The following is an 18,376-nucleotide window of genomic DNA, read 5'->3' as shown; positions in this document are numbered from 1 at the left end:
GAGAGACTGAGTGTGCTTCAGCAAAGCTCCACCTCTCACACTGCTTTGTGTGGTCCCACCCTTCCCTAGAACGTGCGTGAATCACCTGAGACCCCAGCCATGACTTTGCTTTGAGTTGGAAAGGCATTAACTTAGGGTGGTGCGCTGCTTATCTCGTGAGAAAATGGATACATTAGCATTTAATATATGCAGAGCTTTGGGGATAAAGAAACTCTTTTGAAAATGGCATTTACAAGCCTGGCTGGCGTAGCTCAGTGGATTGAGTGCAGGCTGCGAACGAAAGTGTCGCAGGTTCGATTCCCAGCCGGGGTACATGCCTGGGTTGCAGGCCATAACCCCCAGCAACCGCACATTGATGTTTCTCTCTCTCTCTCTCTCTCTCTCTATCTCCCTCCCTTCCCTCCCTAAAAATAAATAAATAATAAAAAACATTAAAAAAAAAAAGAAAATGGCATTTACAGGACCCACGGTGGAAGAGCCCTCAGTGGCAGAGAGTGATTAGGTTGTCTCCAACTCCCATGCTGGTCCCGAGGTCCCAGTGAGGGGCTCAGGATCAAGGGGGGCTGGGAATGAAGAGACATGCATGCAAGAGGTCAGGAGATTTCCTGGGGACGGAAAATCCCCACACAAACCACCACTGTTATCTGGAGAGCACACTAAGTGTCCGGCACTGCTCTGAAGGGCTGACTGTATTTTATTTCGCTGAATCCTCAAAACCCCCAAATGTGTTACTCTGTCCCCAATTTTTTTTTACAGGGGAGGCAACCGAGTCTTTGATAAAGGGAAGAGACTTGTTCAAGGTCACAGAAATGTTAAGGGGGTTTGTCTGAAATATGCTCTGTCTCCAAAACTAGAAGTCTCATGTATTTGCTAGACTACGCATCCTCCGCTGCTTCTCCCAGATCGTGGTTTTGAGCTCCTTATCAACCTCACCTGTAGGGGCTATGAGCCCTTCTTCCCTTGCTCTCCATTCTCCCCTCTATCCTGCTCTCAAAGACCAGAGTCACATGTGTACTGGGGTCACAGAAGGGACCCGTGAGTAAAGGGGACTTTGTTCAGAAGATAAGCACGAGGAAAGCCCACACTGAATCCGAGACCATGAGACCACGTGTACAAGTGGCCGGGATGTATGGTGTGCTTGGATCAGGCGGGTACATGGGCTGGAGGTGATCGAAAAATCTCGGGACTCAACCAAATTGGAACTCCCACCCATTATAACCAACCCCAACACGGCCTGGCATTCTTTCATATGGAAACATGTCCCCTAACACAGTGAGACATTTGGGTCATTTTCAAGATAAATGAGTATGTAAGCTCCATGAGTTTGATATAAGTTATGTGGTCTTTATTGAAAAACGCCAATTCTGTGGATAGTGCTTAAAAAAAATAGTGAGTATTTTAGGACTGAAAGTAACCTGCGTCAATAGCCTCAGTGTGTGTACTGGTTCCATTTATGTGTATAGTGGCTTCTTTGTGAGGTTGCCGGAGGTGTCTCCAAAAAACAGTGCTGACGGGGAGGAATCTGTGTGTGGGATCCAGAAAGGAGGGCACTTTTTCTAGCACCTACTATGTGTCAGCCACTATGCCAGGTGCTTCACACAGAGGACTCCACTTAAGTTTCCTGACATGTCCCGGGAGAGCTGTTCCCACCCGATTTTTACAAATGAAAAACCAGCGACTCGTTGAGAAATGGGCCAAGGTGAGACAGCGAATGAAGAGCGGAAGCAGGATTCAGACCCTGGTCTGTCTCTAACATGCATCCTTTTTCCACTACATCAGGCCCGACTCCTATTATTGCTCCAGCGAGTATTAGTCACGTTAAATAAACTCTGATATTCTGACTATATAAAATTCCAAGCAATTTCTCTTACATGATTACTGGAAAAGAATGAAAAAAGCTGCTGGACAAACAACAATGCCCTCTTTCATCTGCACACCGGTGAACTCTTCCCAGAGCTCTTTCTGGGGTATCATTCTCTGGGACCCTCAAGGCAACCGTGGGATGCAGGCGGTTAGATATTATTATTCCCTTTTGATAGATGAGGAAATGGAAGCACAGGGAGATTAAAGGACTTGCCCAAGATTGCATAGCGAAGAAGCTGCCGAGCCAGGACTAGAATCGATTTCCCCGGAATTCTTTCATTCTGTGACAGTCTGACCCTTTGGGCTCTGCAACTTGGGGAACTAACTGGCGTGCCTACCTGCATGAAGTCCCTCCCACACCTTCCCTCCTCAGTCCCCTTGCTCTCACCCTCTTCTTTTCCATCATTACAGAGCCAACTAAAGGCTGGAAGACTGTTCGTATACCTTCTCCACCAGAAAATCTTTCCCAATTTCTCCAAACCACAGCGAGCCTGTGTTTTCTCAGAGCACACGTAAGTCTTATCGGTTCACTGGAAATTAATCATCTGCCTCCTTGCCATCTCTTGAATGACTGTAACAAAAGGTCATTAAACCACAGCTTACAAGCACCTTCAGGACGGAGATTACATCTTGGATCCCCAGGGCACTTATCACACTGCCTTGTTTATTCAAGTGTCTTAACAAATGTATGGATGTTGGGTAAGAACATGACCATGCTAAATAAAATTTTTCCATGTTTCCAGTTGCCAGCTTCTAAGACACTGGGGCAATGTAGGGGGGCTGAAATACCTCAGGACTAGGGGATGAGACTACAGGTCTTGTTCTCAGCTTGGCTGCGTTCTCGCTGTGAGGCCTACCTAGGTCAGCGCTGCCTCTCTTGGGTGTTCAGTCTCCTATAGCAAAAGGGCTGGACCTTCCACTCAGAGAATCCCTGATTCCATGCAGCTTGTCCAGATTTGGAAAAAACTTGGGAGAAGGAAGTGTAGGTTCCATGCAATCATCACAGAAAAAAAGTGAGACCCCAGGGAGCAAAGACAAACCTTGAATGGCCTCTGGTAAAGGGGATGGACAGAGGCAGAGGGTGACAACAGCTACCAGCAGGTCAAGGAGGCTGCCATAAGGCTTATTGCACCCTTTCCTAAGACTTTCAGCAATATCAGCTTTGGTCTAAAACGACAACGACAACAACAACAACAACATGGTCACAGGGAATGCCCTTACCACATTAAAAGTAATAATAATAAAGAGAAGACAAAATGTTTCCCTATAAGCCAATAGCATTTAAGAGAAGCCTCTTTTTTTTTCCTATCTGTCCTGTTTCACATGAATAGATCTTTATGGAGAAAGGTGAAGGTCACCTATGGGTGCCAGAGCTCACAGACTGGAGGGTTCCAAACAGAAACTCGGTGGGTTTGTTGCAATATCCTCCTGCAGTGGGATGCACACAGCCCAAAGTGTCAACTGCCTTTGGGATTCCTGCTACTAAGGGTTTCTATTCACATCCAGGCTTTCCATTTTATTCATAAAAAGGCATGTGAAATGCATTCTAACTTGTTTGTAGACATTTCTACTGGCTGCAGACAAAGTTATGCCAACCTGGCTCATTTCCACCATAGCAGATGATGCCAAGGCTCTTCAGAATGTCTTTTTCTAACTGACCGGTCTGGTAGAAGGACTAGTACTGCTCACACAGACTGCTCCTCCTGGCCGACACTGTCCTGCTTTGACACCAGTGGCTGCCATGGCTCGTCTGCTTGCCTGTCTCATCCACTAGATGCTGAGCTCTGGAAGGGCAGGAACTGGGTGGGCACCCTGGGAGCATTCGACAAATATTTATTGACAGAAGAAAAGAAGCAGGAAAGGGAGAGAGGAAGAAAGGAATAAGAAGGGAAGACAATGAAGGAAGAAAGGAAGTAAAGAAGAAAAGAAGGAAATAAAGTAAGGGAAAGAGGCAAGGAGGAAGAGCTTTGCCTGACATTAGAGTTTTCCACGAGGTAAACTGTACCCTGCTCGGCTTATGGTCTGGGTCCCAGCCACACTGGATGCCTCCTTATTCTCCCAGTCCTTCCTCACCCAACTCCTCCCCTCCCCCTTGTTGACGGTGTGCCTTCTGCATGGGCTGGCCTTCTCAGTGCTCTGGATATGTTCTGTTTGCTCATCCACATCCAGTCCCCAGCCCTCTCCAACCTGCTCTGTGCTGTTGTGCAGCCGGCCTCTTTGAGCCTCAGAAACAGGTCCCTCCGCCTTGTGATTCCCAGTTTGGTTCTCCAATGGAAAGCACTGGCAGGAGATAGAAGGCAGAGGCCAATGATGTATAGAACAGACTCTTCTGACTCCCTTCTGACCAGGGTGCTGTCCACCGGCTACTCCTCTCTCCTGAGAGTCACAGCTGCGGCCAGAAATCCCTTTCCACACAGCCACTCTATTTGGGCTCCGTAACCACTCCCTCCACTTGACCCTACAAGGCCCAACATGGAAATAGCTCCCCACTGTAGCTGACCCTGGCCTTGCTGTTGTCCTAAACCCTGCAGGCACTGTTGTAAATAGCCCCTCCTTCAAAACAGCCGCCCCAACTCTCCTTAACTATTCTGTTTGAATGTGCCATCTGTTCCCCGCCAGGCCCCTGACTGATACAGACTGCACCTCTACCTCTCAACGTGCCCCGGTGCCTATTCAAATCATGTCTGTGCCAGCCAACATGCCCTGTTTTCCCTAGACAAAAGAAATCTCTGTTTCTGAGGTCTCCTGCCCGACTGTTTGTCATTAAAACCACAGGTCAGAGTTTCTTATGTTTGCATATGACTCTCCTGTGAAAGTGGAAGCTTGTCAATGGTGAGGAACGTGTCCCATTCATTGCCACACCCCAGGGACTTGCAGAGAGGCCAGCAGATATGACGTGCCCGATAAATGCCAGTTTAGAGGATAGAAATAGTTATCCTTTGGTTCCCTAAAGTAATTTGGAGTGAGATATAAGCAAAAAGTTTGGCTCCGGAGTACTCAAACCCAAGACCATCAAGGCCACCTTCTCCACCATTTTCCATAATGTGGCTACTGCCTCTCCATGCATGCCTCAGGAGACAGGGAGCTCACTCACCTGTAGGGAATCCCTCCCCTGGAAGAAATGTCCTCACACAGGGTGCATTATCTGTTATTCAGTTCAATGCGGACTCCTTTTCCGGAGGGCATGCCCTCTGACACTTGAAGTGCATGTATCATGGCCTTGTGGTCATGGCCTTGTGAGAACTTTCTCATCCAGGCCAACCATCTTCAAATGGTTATATGACACGGCTCCTGGCCATCGTATTGCTCTGGTCCCCTTCTGTGTGCTTATTGTCAGTTGGCTGTTCTTATCATGGTCTTTTAATAAGGAAAAATTCACTGCCAGTATAGCTGTGACAGGTCTGCAATGGCTCCAAGACACTGTAGGCCATTATCCAGCTCTCTTCCAAACTCACTCCCACAGCACTTCATCATCTCAAGCTCTTGGGGACGGTTGGGAAGAAGAGAGCAAGGACGGAAGTTGAGGGGCAGGTCTCTGTGGCCTATGAGGATATAGGGGCAGCACTGGGGGGCTGTGCACAGCAGACACCCAGGCTGCAGAGTTCTAGAGCACCCTTAAGCTCAGTGTGACCACTGAGAGGCTGTGTGAACTTGGCCTCAGCTTCCCTCTCTGGACGGCAAGGGCTTTGGACCGGTGATCTCCGAGGATGGTAGGAGGTCTGACACCTGACACCATTTTGATGCCTTCTGCAGCCCCAGATCTGCTAGGACTGGATGCTCTCCTGCAGCACAGGAGTGCTTGAGAACACGGACTAAGGGGACCCAAGGACTATTAGATAACAAATTGGCTTAAATGTGTTCAAAGAAATGGTTCTTCTCTGATGGAGTCTGCCAAGCTGCCCAGCTGTATTACTGGTAGATCTCACTTTACTCAAGGGAAGTGCTACATAATTTGTCATAATTTTTCATCAGTGCTACTCAGAGGAGGCAATACACCCACTGTTTCCGCTAGTCTGTTGCACAGCAAGCACAAAAACAGGGAGTGAGCATTTAGAAACTTCTATAGAACTTGGACACTGCTTCACTACTCTGTGGTATTCCATTTTTATCAATTCATTTTTGCTGCATATTACAAAGGTATTGGTTTGCAACATATAGAAAAAAAAAAACCCTGGTCTTTCCCCATAGATAGAGAAGTAGTAATTTAAATATTGTCTTTACTCATTGAGAGAGAGGGAGAGAATATCACTTTGGGTAAGAATTAAATCGAGCTCTTTATTAAACATTACCTAGATAATAATGTCACTCTAATTCTCACTGCTTCTATCACAGGTGTCTCTCTTCCTTCCTTCTTTCCCTCTGTCATTTCTTTCTCCCTCCTCTCCCTCCTTTTGTTAAAGTGACAGAGCAAATATTTCTCTACCAACTTCCACAGGTTTCTCTCTGCACACAGGAGAGCTGATCTGCCAGCACGCTCTCACCCATGCCCATCCCCATCCGGAGACAACACGTTGCCCAGTGGGGCTCACCCAGGGCACATGACTTCCCCAGCCAGCAAACAAACAGGCCCTGGTGTGAGTGGTCACAGCGCTGGCACTGGGCCGCCCACAGACACTCTGGGCGTGCAGTCCCATGACTTAGAAAAGAGGTCACCAGAGCCTGCCAGCTCTGCCTGCTGATGGTGAGGTACCTGGGCCCTGGGCCCTGCGGCCCCTCCACACCAGCATAGCACACCCACCACAAAGGCCAGTTACCCTCGGTCCTGACCTAGTGATATGCAACAGTGTTCTCCCAAGGCTTTAGAAAAGACATCCTCCCTGCCACTTCTGTCCTTTAACTCTGCCTCTTATTGTTCCTTAAACTTAAAAATACCCTCCTTCAGTGGGAGCTTTGACACCCATAGGCCTGGGTTCAAATCCAAGCTCTCCATTTAGTAGCTGAGCAAACTTGGGTAAATCCCTTCCTTCATCATTCTGAATCTTGGATTTCCTTCAGCAAAAGAGGGCTCACCTTCCTGGCCCTTGGAAGATGCTAAATAAACATGTGTTACATGAATGAATGAATGAACGAACGAATGAACGAACAAATGGGTGAATGACTTCTAGCTACTTCTGGCTCTTCACCCTCCTCCATGTCCACTCTGCCTATGCACACTGGCAACTCCTGGGCATCTAGCTTAGCCAAGTACACACTGCATTAACCTTGGAAGACTTGCATTTGTGATTTAACTGAATGACTTTCCTGACCCATGACCTTGGCCAAATCATTTCACTCTTGAAGTTCCTCTATTTCCCTGTCCATCAAATGCAAATGCTAACCTCTGTCTTTTCTTCCGTGCCAAATCCTGTCAAAGCCCAAAGGAGAGTAGAGAGGAAAGGGCATCGTGACCTGGAAGGAACTGGCCACACACCAAGGCTTCTTCCCACTTGGGCTGCTCCTGTGACCAAGCCAAGGTGAGAGTCCAGGGGCCCGCCTGGTGCCAGGAGGCTGAGCTGACGTGCTTTCTGGCTCGCTGCCAGGCACGACATTCTCCTGCCAGCATCGTCACTCCTTTGCACATAGGTATTTTGTCTGTACATGGGAGGCCCTTGCTCTTTTGAGAGAGACATAAAGAGAAGCGTCAGCAGAAAACCTGCAGAGGTCTGCAAATGTACTCGGCCTATCAGCAAGTCCAGGGTCCTGTGTGTTGGACAGAATGGAAAAGTTCAGCATGAATCTGGGACATCCGGAAAGTGGATGTTGACTGCTTCTCTGGCTTGGAATGAGTTCTTCCCAGTTTCACATCAAATATAAATCACCTTTGGGTTTTTCTTTGTGGATCCTGGTTAGACTTGACAGCACAAGGCAGAGGCTAAGAGGGGCATTAGACAGAAGGCCCTCCTTTCTACCCTCTTTTCAGCCATACACAAAGAAGTTCCTCTGCTTCTAGCATGTTCCTTTCTGCCCCAACACAATCTCTGTCTTTCTATAGGACAAGTTGTACCTGCTCCTTCCCCGAGACACTCACGCTGCAAGTCAGTTTTCCCTCTGCCACCTCCTAAGGCACCCCCTAAACACAGCACATGCTACCTTTCGTTACACAGATAATGCCAAGTCCGCTGGGTGAGAGTATATTTATTGCCTGCTAGCCACTAGAAGAAAGACTATGCTTTACACAGGGGTGGGCAAAAGTAGGTTTATAGTTGTGAGGACATGAAACCGAATTTATTCTTGTATGATTTAAATCATAACCTGTGTGTCTTTATCCATACAAAGTACCGCAAACCCACTTCTGCCCATCCCTGGAGGCCGTCTCTCAATCCTCAGAGCATCTCAGCAAAGCGGGTACCATGGTTATTCCCATTTTACAGGTGAGGAAATAGCCTCCAAGAGGTTACATAGTGAGGAGATAGTATCCCTGACACCTGAACCCAGGCTGTCTGACCTCAGGTAAGCACAGTTTTACTCACACTGTCCAATAGACCACATGGCTCTGTCCACTACCATAGCCATTGGCCCCAGAAAGTTACTGTATACTTGCAATGTGGCTAGTGTGGCTTAGGAACTGGATTTCAAGTTTTACTTCATCTTAAGTAATTTTAATGTACCATGTTTTTCAGACTATAAGATGCACTCCTCCCCCCACCCCCACCATTTGGGAGGAATAATGGTTGTTAATGCTGCTGTTAAGTTCCATTTACATTTACATTGGTGAAATACTATGCTATTTATGTTACTCAATATTTTACCACATTTTGTGCTTCAACATTTTTTTCCCTATTTTCCACCTTTAAAACCTAGGTGCGTGTTATGGTCCGAAAAATAGGGTCAATAGTCACAGGGGGCTAGAGATGATGCATTGGATAGTACAACTCTAACCCACTCTACCACATACAATTCAACAGCTATTGGTACTCAGCTTAAAGCATCCAATTTAAAATCCAAGCTCTTTGAGAAGACAGGGCTCTGGGTTTTCCTTTTTATTTCAGAGTAGGCAGTCAATAAATATTTCTGTAATGGACTATACTCGGTATGGTCCCCTCGATCACCTGTGTAACAGCTTGGTGTCCGTCACAAAGGCACTGTGTAAACTGGAAAGTTTCTTTGACCCGTATGGGCCTCAGGGGACTTGCCTATGAAATGTGGGTAAAGCTCAGCTCTGAATTGGGCAGCATCTGCCCTACAGGTCTTACCTGTGTGGAGAGTCTGGATCAAAGCAGGTCTTGGTGACGTCGGTGATCTCAGGGTCGCAGCACTCTCCTCCATCAAAGTTGAACCGTTCGTAGTTACAGTCCAGGTCACACACCCCGTTCTGCGGCTTCCTCTCGGAGGTGGAGCGGCGCTGGGGGCGGCAGTCCCCGCCGTCGTGGCCAGTCAGCGTGTGGTTGCACTCTGGGTCACAGGTCTCATCCCCAATCTTGCCGATGTCGCAGTTGGCCAGGATGAGGCGCTGACGCAGAGAAGAATTGTTCACCTCCAGGACCTCCAGCTCCCAGGAGATGTTGTAGTGCTGGAAGGCCTCGGCCAGCTGCTGGTGCTGGAGGTCGATCTGCTGGTGGCTCACCGTGGGGTTCTCATGGTTGTCATCGTGGAGGTTGACCACGCGGTAGCGCACCACCTTGGGCCAGCGGAACCGTGGGAGCTGGTTGTAGCTGGCGATGACTTCTGCATTGTCGCACAATGTCTGCCCACACAGAGGGGGCTCCAAACTTGTGTCCAGCTGGAAGCTGTGGGCACTGTTGAATTCCACTTGGGGGATGTTGCCATCCTTTGTGGAGGACCAGGCGCGCTTCACATTCTCCCAGTTCTCCTGGAGGAGGAGCTGAGGTAGAGGAGGGTGGAGGCCATGGGTTTCCATGTCCAGCAGCACCTCCCGCTGAGTCCTGGCCACCTTCCACAGACTGAAGCGTTCGATGTAGCCCCGGAAGTTTTGATTCAGGGTGCTGCCCCCCAACATGAGCACTTTACACTTCTGGGTCATTGGGCTGAATATGCCACCCACCTGCTCCCCAGAGGTTGCCACCTGGGCCCCGTTCACATAGAGCTTCATCAGCCGCCCATCGTAGGTGGCAGCTAGGAATACCCACTGGCCTGGGAGGTAGCTTTGGTGGGCATTGATGGTGGTCACTTGCCGGGCCCGGTCTGTCTTCAAGGAGAAAAAGTAGCGTGGGTCTCTGTTGCCTTGGTCACTGACGGTGTGAATGCCCACGACCCATCCTCGGTCACGTGAGGTATAAGAACACTTGTCATACAGCCCTATGTGGCCCCAAAAAAGAAAGATGAATAAATAAAGGAGAAAAATAAAGGGGAGTAAGTTATTTCTTTCTGATAAGATTTGTACCAGGATGTTCTAGACCAATGGCCTTCAAACTGTGCTCTCTTGGATCTGGGCAGTTACTACAGGAGCCTCTGGGACAACCCCTAGGACAAGGCTAGGGCGAGAGAAACTGAGAGGACAAACAAGTTGGGCTTGAGGGGTTCTCACTGCACCTGGAACCCAGTTTCCAGTCTTTATTGGTTTTGCAAATGGACCATATAAAAGAGATAATTTTGTTTGAAGAACTTGAGCTAAAGAAAACAACCACAACGATACCAATAATGATAATTCAGACCTGAAAACCCTTGATTTTGCAAAGCTGTTAAATGGGGAAGAGGACTTCCTAATTAAGAGGCTATTTTAAGTGTGAAATGACATAGGAGGCAAGAAGGGTGATGATGATAATAGAGGATGTTCGCTGAGTAGGACAGCTCCTACTATGGTCACCGTCACCTGGAGCGTGCATCAGACGTTAGCAGTCATCAAGTGTTCAGCGGTGGTGAATTGTCGGGAAAGTTGGCCTGAAGAAGTGGGGACAAGGAAACCTACTGCTTCTATCTCAAATAGGAGTTCTGGCTAGCCCTGAGATTTATGCCCAAAGAAAGGGAAGAATGCTTAATGTCTGAGCTTGAAAGGTTTTTAGAGATCACCACTTTCAACTCCTTCACTTGACAGGTCAGAGTGTTGAGACCCAGAGAATGGAAGGCATTTGTCAGGTTACACGGTCATTGACACATTTCCTGAGATCCAATTTAGCTTGTTTTTCTCTAAACTAAAACTAATATTTAAAAAAGCAGCCTCTTAACACAAGCAGATGTCGGAGACTCCTGCATAATAGTTAATAATAAGAAGTAAAATCTGCCAAGCCTCCAGGGCAGGTCAAGCACTGTCCTAAGGTCTATGTATGCATGAACTCACTTAATCTATATAATACTCCCAAGGTGGTGATATTAAGGTAACAGAGGAGGAAATGGAAATCAAAGAAAGTAAAGAGATAAGTTTAAGTTCAACTTTGGTAAGTGGATCCTGGATCCATCAGACCCTGGAAGTCACTGTCATTTTCACTAACTTTACAGCATCTCTGTCTCCTTCATCAATGCCACCAGGGATCTGGACCACACCACCTGCCTGGGGATGTCATCACAAGCTCTAACTTGGGTGTTCGGGAATGTTTCAAGCCAGACATCTCTAGACTTACTCTCTGAACCCCAGCAAGTCACTTACCAGATTCTCTCTGGGTCTAATCATCTTTACACTCACTAACCCCTATTCCCCAGCTTTTCTGGAATATACCCAGTGCCCTTGGCACCAACAGGCTTTTGGATGGGGAAGAGGTCTTTCTAATTAAGAGTGTACTTCAAGTGTCAGATGATGCATGAGGCCAGGTGGGAGGAGAAAGACAGGGACGGGAGAATGAATAAAAGAGGATCATTTGGATTTAGAAGGACAGTTCCCACTTTTAGCTAGACAATTGCTGTGGTCACCATAACTTGAAGCGTGCCTCCACCATTAGCGCTCATCAAACGAGCATAGAGAGCTTCCAGAAAAATCAATAGCAGAGGCCCATACAGTCTTTACTCCTCTGTGGACACTGGGGCCTCAGAATTTGTGTGACTCTCTCTGTTAGGAGTTGACGTGGATGTCAGTTTTGGCATCAGGCATCTCAGTCCACCTACACCTCTCCTCCACTCCCTACTCAACCGTCCTATAGGAAATCACCAGAGTGTCCTCACAAGGTCACCCTACTCGCATAGGCTGAGCAGCTCTGGTGAGGAACCAAGTAGCTCTTCTGTGTCCTGGTTCTCCACCTGGTCAAGAAGGGGATTGGAGGCAGATCCCCTCACATGCTTGGTCCAAGTCTGCTCTTCTGTGACCCTAAATTTCCCAATGGCTCAAAACTGAAATCACAGCTTCTAAGAAGCTCTCCCTGATCACCCTATAAGGAATGACCATTCTTTTCTCCGAACTCAGTTTACTTTTACGAAGCTGGACACTTGCTCTCTGGCTTTAGAATCATCTTCCCATACCCTCTCCCACCCCAGACTGGATGTTTTTTTGAGACTGATGACTCTGTCTGGGCCATCTGTACGCCGTCAGCAGCTTGCTTCATGCCTTGCCTACAGCAGCCACTTTTAGTGTCTCATGAATGAGCGCATGAATGATTACTGGGAGACGAGAAAAGGACAAACAGAATCAAAAGCAGTAATTTATGTCTGTGGCTCCAGGACAGAGAAAATCAGAAGACAGAGTGTGTTCTTGGTAGGGTAGAAAGAACAGGGTCTTTGGACTTGGGGTACTTCTGATGCCAGTGATTACTAGCTGCATATCTGGGGCAAATCACTTCACCTCTGTGGATCTTAATTCCCTCGTCTGTATCTCCCTGTAAGTATGCTGTCATACTTTAAAGACAAGGAAGGTGAACCATCCTTGGCATACAGTGGCTCTCCCAATGGAAGCTCATTTGTAAGATGCTGGAAGGTCTGGGAGTGATGTCAAAGATGAAAAGGAGAAAATGACAAGAGGCAAAACACAGAAAGGCCAGAGAGAGAAAGTACCCTGAGGGCATCTTGACCAATGCACCAGGAGCAGGTAGGACGAAGGCTCAAAAAAGCTCCAGTCCTCCTCCCACCCACTGGCAAAACCTACTTAGAAATCCTAAGTTCCCATGGGCTTAGCTGCTAATAGACTCCCACTTGACCCCTCCACAACCAAGGTTCTGACTCCAGATTTGGGAGAAGTTACCCCACTTTGGGAAACAATGAGAGCAATGGCTCCTGGAGCCCCACTTTTGTGTCCCCCACTCCACCTCTAAATTCACCTTCTCCTCTTCCCCTGGCTAACCCCCACCCCCTACACTTCAACAGAAAATTCCTCTAATGAGGAAATTAACATCTGAAACTAGATCCCGTCTCCCTCTTTTTCTCTCTCTGCAGGTTTTTATTTTGCCAGGGGCTGTCCCTCCCTGGTTTTCCTGTTGCCTTTGGAAGGCGGCTGGCAGGGTTAGCAAGGTAAAATGTTTACACATCTGTAGGGTGCCCTCAGTTCAGAACCTTCCTGAGGCTTGGGACCCTGGCTCAGGGCACCTCTGTCTGCAGTTGAGAGATGAAGGAAATAGTGAGAAGAGGCCAGACCCTGCAACACTGAGCACACTTGAGTAGAAGACTTCAAGATGGCTTAGCCCCAGGAGGCAGGGGAAGGGCAAAGAGAGGGTGTGCAGTGGAACCAAGAGGAAACACATTAAGGGCAATGAGAACCTTGAAGCAGCGACTCCAGAAGTTCAGAGGAAAATATTTACCTGGAGTGTAAGTGGCGAAGGGAAATCACTGACTTCAACGGGGATGGGGTGGTGGATATAATGGTAATGGGAACTTATTTCTGTATGAAAATAACCTCATCGACAGTAGTGAAATTTCAGGGGCTGGAAAGGAGACACTGTGCATCCCTAGTCCCGAGCCAGGGGTCTGGACCCAGAGATCTGGCCTCAGCTAGCTAGGTGAACTTGTCGGGGACACTCTGCAGACCCTTGTTTCCTTCCTCTGAGAAAGGTGGGGTTTGGGCTAAAGGATCCCCCGCTGCAGTTCCAGAGCTCTTTTGTTCACTGCTAGAATAGTTCCTTATAAACAGAGGTAGTCACAACTATGTGTCGATTGGAATCGAATGCCTCGTGTCATTCCTGATTCCTGCGTGCTTTGGTCCCCTCTCCTGCCAACATGGAACAGTGTTCTCTGGAGGACACGGGTGTGCCCCCAACACCTCCACCACATCGTCTGTCCCCAAGGCTCCCCAGGAAGATAGAGATGTAGTGAAAGAAATTGTGAGAACCCGTCTGAAGCCGGCACCATCTGTGTGGTATCACAGGTTGATCCCAGGGGACACGTGCCCACCTGGCGAGATGGAAGCCTCCGGCAATTCCGCATACACCCACATCTAATTAGTGCCAGCCTGCCTCCAGGCTGTAATCACGTACAAGCACACAGTGAGGGTGGGGGACAGTCTGTTCTTCTAGGCCCACTGCACGGATGGAGAGGTGGAGGCCCAGACCAGGTAGGGGGCTTGCCCCGGGGCTCATGGCAATCCCTGGGCACTCCAACCCTGGTCAGCTGGCCTGGGTAGGCTTGCTGGGAAAAGGGCTTTGTATCCCCACCAAGAAGCTTGATGTTCATTGTCATTTCCACTTTTTCTTTTCATCAACCCCTGAAACCTCACCCGGAGGTGAAGAGCACCTATGAAGAAGGTGAGTCCAATGGCAGAAGGCTTGGTGGCATCTCCCAAAACCTTGGCCAAGGCTGGACTGGGAGAACCCTCTAGGGTTTGGGGTCACCCTCTAAAGGATCACTTTAAAGCTACTACCCTAGGGCAGCTTTGTCTGACCACTGCATTCCTCCCCAGGCACAGACAAATCTTCCTCCCCTACATAACATCATACTCCTCCCTGTCTGAGAGCTCACCACTTCTGTAATTACTCATCCAAAGTCTTATGCGTCTACTTGGTTCATTTTGAAACGCCCAGCATCTAGCACAGAGCCTGGTACCTTGTAGGTACACCATAGAGTTTGTTATTAAAAGTAAAAGATAAAGGAAGGGAGGGTGGGAAGGAGAGATTCCTCTCTATTGCTGGCTTCCTTGAAGAGCATAGTACCCTCTGGTTAAAACTCTCTAAGCCCCGTGTGCTCCACATTAACTCTCTCACTTAATTGTCACAACAAAGCTATCAGCACTGCCCCCTTTTCAGAGAAAACCGAGGCTCGGGGAGAGGAAGAGGCTTACCCACGACAACACAACTTGGAACACAGGCCCACAGGATTCCTAGGCTCAGGTTCTTAATCACGTCATTGCACTAAGTGCCAAGTGTGGGCTGTCTGAAGGCACGGCCCCCTCCAAAAATATTTCTGTGAGTCCCACAGCGCCAACACAAGCAGGCTGAGTTGAACTGCAAGCCAGGAGGCGGCCGTCCATGTCATTCTGCTGCCTGGGCCCGAAACACCGACTAAGAATCAGTGGTTCTTTAGGACTAGTGCTTGATCTGTTCTACCTGGCTCACCCCACTTCGCAGGGACCCAAGACTATGCTGGACCTGTTGTCTATGTGGGGTTAGGGAGGCCTCCCGGGGCTTGTCCTACACTCTGGGCTCGCATCACTGGCCCCCTTGCCCGTGGGCATCCGAGCCAGGTTTGCCCCACCTCACAGGTCTATACTGAAATGTTCTTTTTTTCCGAGGCTGCCGTCACACTCTCAGCTGCCTCCCATCTTCCTGCCCGTGTGTTATGGGCTCAGCTGTGTCTTCCCCAAATTCCTGCGTTGAAGTCCTATCACCTTGTACCTCAGAATGTGACCTTATTTGGAGACAGAGTCTTTACAGAGGTAATCAAGCTAAAATGGGTCCCTGGGGTGGGCTGGGCCCTAATCCATTATGGCTGGTGTCCTTAGAAGAAAAGGACATTAGGACACAAACACACACCGAAGAAAGACCACACGAAGACCACGTGAGGCCTCTCTCCTTGGCTTGTAGATGGCCAAGGAGAGAGACCTCAGAAGAAACCAACCCTGTGGACACCAGATCTCAGACGCCTAGCTGATAGAATTATGAGAAAATAAATTTCTGTTGTTTCATCTACCCGATCTGTAGTACTTTGTTATGGTAATCCTCAGAAACTGCAACACTAGTCATTCAACAACTTTTCTCAGCTTCCCCACAAAAACCTCCCTAAGACCTATCCCATCTTGCAGTGCTTTGTGCCTGGATCAGAATCTGTGTCTGGTTATGCTCCATGGCTTCAGTTTGCTCAGCTTCTGTTGTGAGCAGAGCCAGGTGTATCCAGAAGATGCAGAAAGCGCTGTGTGCGGTCACCATGCACAGGAAAGAGTCCTCATGAGGGAGTGGTCCTACTGGGTTTCCGCTCCAAGGTGCATTTCTGAAGCCCCTGCTGTTTGCTGAGCAGGGAGATAGCTGCTTCCGTGCCAAGGTGTCTCCCATCACCCTAACAGCAACCTTGTATAATAGGTGCTATTTACAGAGGAGAAAACTTGACAATCAGATAGGGGAGGTCACCTGCCCAAGGTCACACAGCACTAAACAGTAGGAAAGACTGGAATTCGAGACTCCTGATTTCAAGTTCAGCTCCCCCACAGAGAGGTGGGGCCTCAGCCACGCCTCCATAGCTGCCGTTTTCTCCCTAAAATATTTTCCCCGGATGGATGGGTTAACTCCACACAGAATCAGCTCTGATAACATTTGACTTCCTTCCACCGCTGTCTAGGGAGGACAACTAGCAAAAAAATCACAATTTATATCAAGTTTATATTATCACTTGTTTTCTCTCGTTGGGAAAGTGGAGGTGGGAGGAGTGAAAACTCTACCTGCGTCATTTCTGCCTGTGACAAAGTAGCATTTTCACATAATGATAATAATAATGAACATTTGCTGAGAGCCTCAATGTAGCAGTCTCGCTACTAAGTAAGCACAGACATCCTAGTTAGTGCCCATATGACCCAGTGAAATGGGCTTTCCTGATATTCCTTTGACAGAGAAGGAAACTAAGGTGTAGAGAAATTAAGTGAATCCCCTCCACCCACCCCGCCCAAGGATCCCAGCTAGAGAGTGGTGCAATCACAACCAGCCTGATTCTAAGCCAGAGTTCTCCTCCAGATGCTTTTCTTCAATGGGAGTAACTCTCAGCTCAAGGTCAAGGTTCTTTGCCCCAGCTCTGACACTACTCTGCTGTGTGTCACTAGGAAAGCAGTTCCCCTCTCTGGGCTCCATCGTCTCCCCACCTATGAGTTGGGAGGGTTACAGCGACAGCCACAGATATCCCGTCATCTCAGACTCCCTGTGGCTCTGAGACCCCAGGTCCTTCAGCCATCCCGGCCTTGGTTCCCACTGTGGGAGGGACATCTCAGGTCATGGAAGAAGGGGAGGAGGGAAAGGAAGGCAGCTTCAGGCCGTCCAATTTAAGGGTGTCTACTAGCTGTGGGACATCTGCCAGGAAAATAAAAGCAGAGGTGAGAGGATGTGGGGATGCAAGGGGGGAATTTAGGTCAACAATATGGTTTCTTTCAGGAGACTAGAATATATAAAAGCTAAAGGTTGGAGCTGGTCCCATATTTGTTTTGTTTTGTTTTATTTTCCCTTCCGTGATTTAATGGCTGATATCAAAGCTACAGAAGAATGCTTGAGAGAGCAATCCTATGGAAAGCTTTTATCTGTCCAGAGGATAGTGATTAAAACAGACAGATTTGGGTTAAGTGTACCCATGTCCCTGCATTTGCTTCAGTCGGGGGCGGACCACCAAAAATTACCCTAGAGGACTTGGCAGCCCCAGGCATGCAGAGAGGGGCAGGGATGGCACTGAGACAGGTACCTCAGTACCTGAGGGGCCGATCCTCCGCATCCCCATCCCTCCAGGCCCACGTTGACTCAGAGGATTGATCTTAGGTTCAGTAGAAGGAAGAGGCTTGAAATAAGTCACACCTGGCTGGAGGCTTCTCCCAAACTATACTGAGTATTGGACGCCCTGCCTCCTGGTGTAAGAAAGGTGGAGGCATCAAAAGTGACCCTTTGGAGCAATCCACAAGGTCAAGATGAGCTCAGCTGTCTTCTACGTGTTGGCCATGCAAGTCAATATATGTCGCCAGGTTTCCCAATGCGGGACTGTGTGGAGCAAGAGAGAGTCTCTACGGTGGCAGGTGTGTCTGTTCTCTGCCTGTATTCTTTTTCCCTGTTGGGAGCCATTATCTGAGATTCCCCTGACTGTATGAGTCTGCTTAGTGTTTTTACTAGCTGTGTGACCTCAGATGCGTTCATTCAACTCTCTGAGCCTCAGTTCTCCCGCTTGTACACCAGGGATTAAAAAGTCTTGCCCTGTCAGCTTCACTGATTGTTTTTCAGAGAGAACAGAGATAAAGGCATGCATATTTCCTTGTAAACTATTTCAGGCTAGCCAGATGTAAGGCAAGATCGACAAGAGTATGCCCAAGGGTTCCTAGAACCCACACGCTTTATTAATACACAGAGCTATGCGGTGTGTTTGGAGGGCTCAAGGTTCACCTGCTTCCTGCTGGCTCTTGACTCTCCAGCCTGCTTTCTTTGCCTCTATGTCAGCAGGCTGTGTGGGCAGAGAAAGCTCAGGGTCTTATAGATCAACAAACATGCCTTCAAATACTGGCTCTACCATTTACCAGCTATGTGACTTGGAAAGTCGAGGCACCTTTCCTAGTATT

At 48.4% G+C, this 18,376-nt stretch overlaps 1 protein-coding gene across 1 annotated transcript in view; it reads right to left on the bottom strand.

Moving 5' to 3' along the window:
* The window catches only part of PAPPA (pappalysin 1), a 224,107-nt gene that overhangs the window by 181,818 nt on the left and 23,913 nt on the right, over positions 1 to 18,376 (bottom strand). Inside the window, exon 2 of the mRNA XM_028529324.2 lies at positions 9,036 to 10,098. Within this exon, the coding sequence (XP_028385125.1) occupies positions 9,036 to 10,098 (1,063 nt within the window). The remainder of the gene's footprint in view (positions 1 to 9,035; positions 10,099 to 18,376) is intronic.

Source organism: Phyllostomus discolor, chromosome 3 (assembly GCF_004126475.2).
Source record: "Phyllostomus discolor isolate MPI-MPIP mPhyDis1 chromosome 3, mPhyDis1.pri.v3, whole genome shotgun sequence".
Classification (NCBI taxonomy): domain Eukaryota; kingdom Metazoa; phylum Chordata; class Mammalia; order Chiroptera; family Phyllostomidae; genus Phyllostomus; species Phyllostomus discolor.
This window is presented reverse-complemented; position numbering and strand designations above follow the sequence as displayed.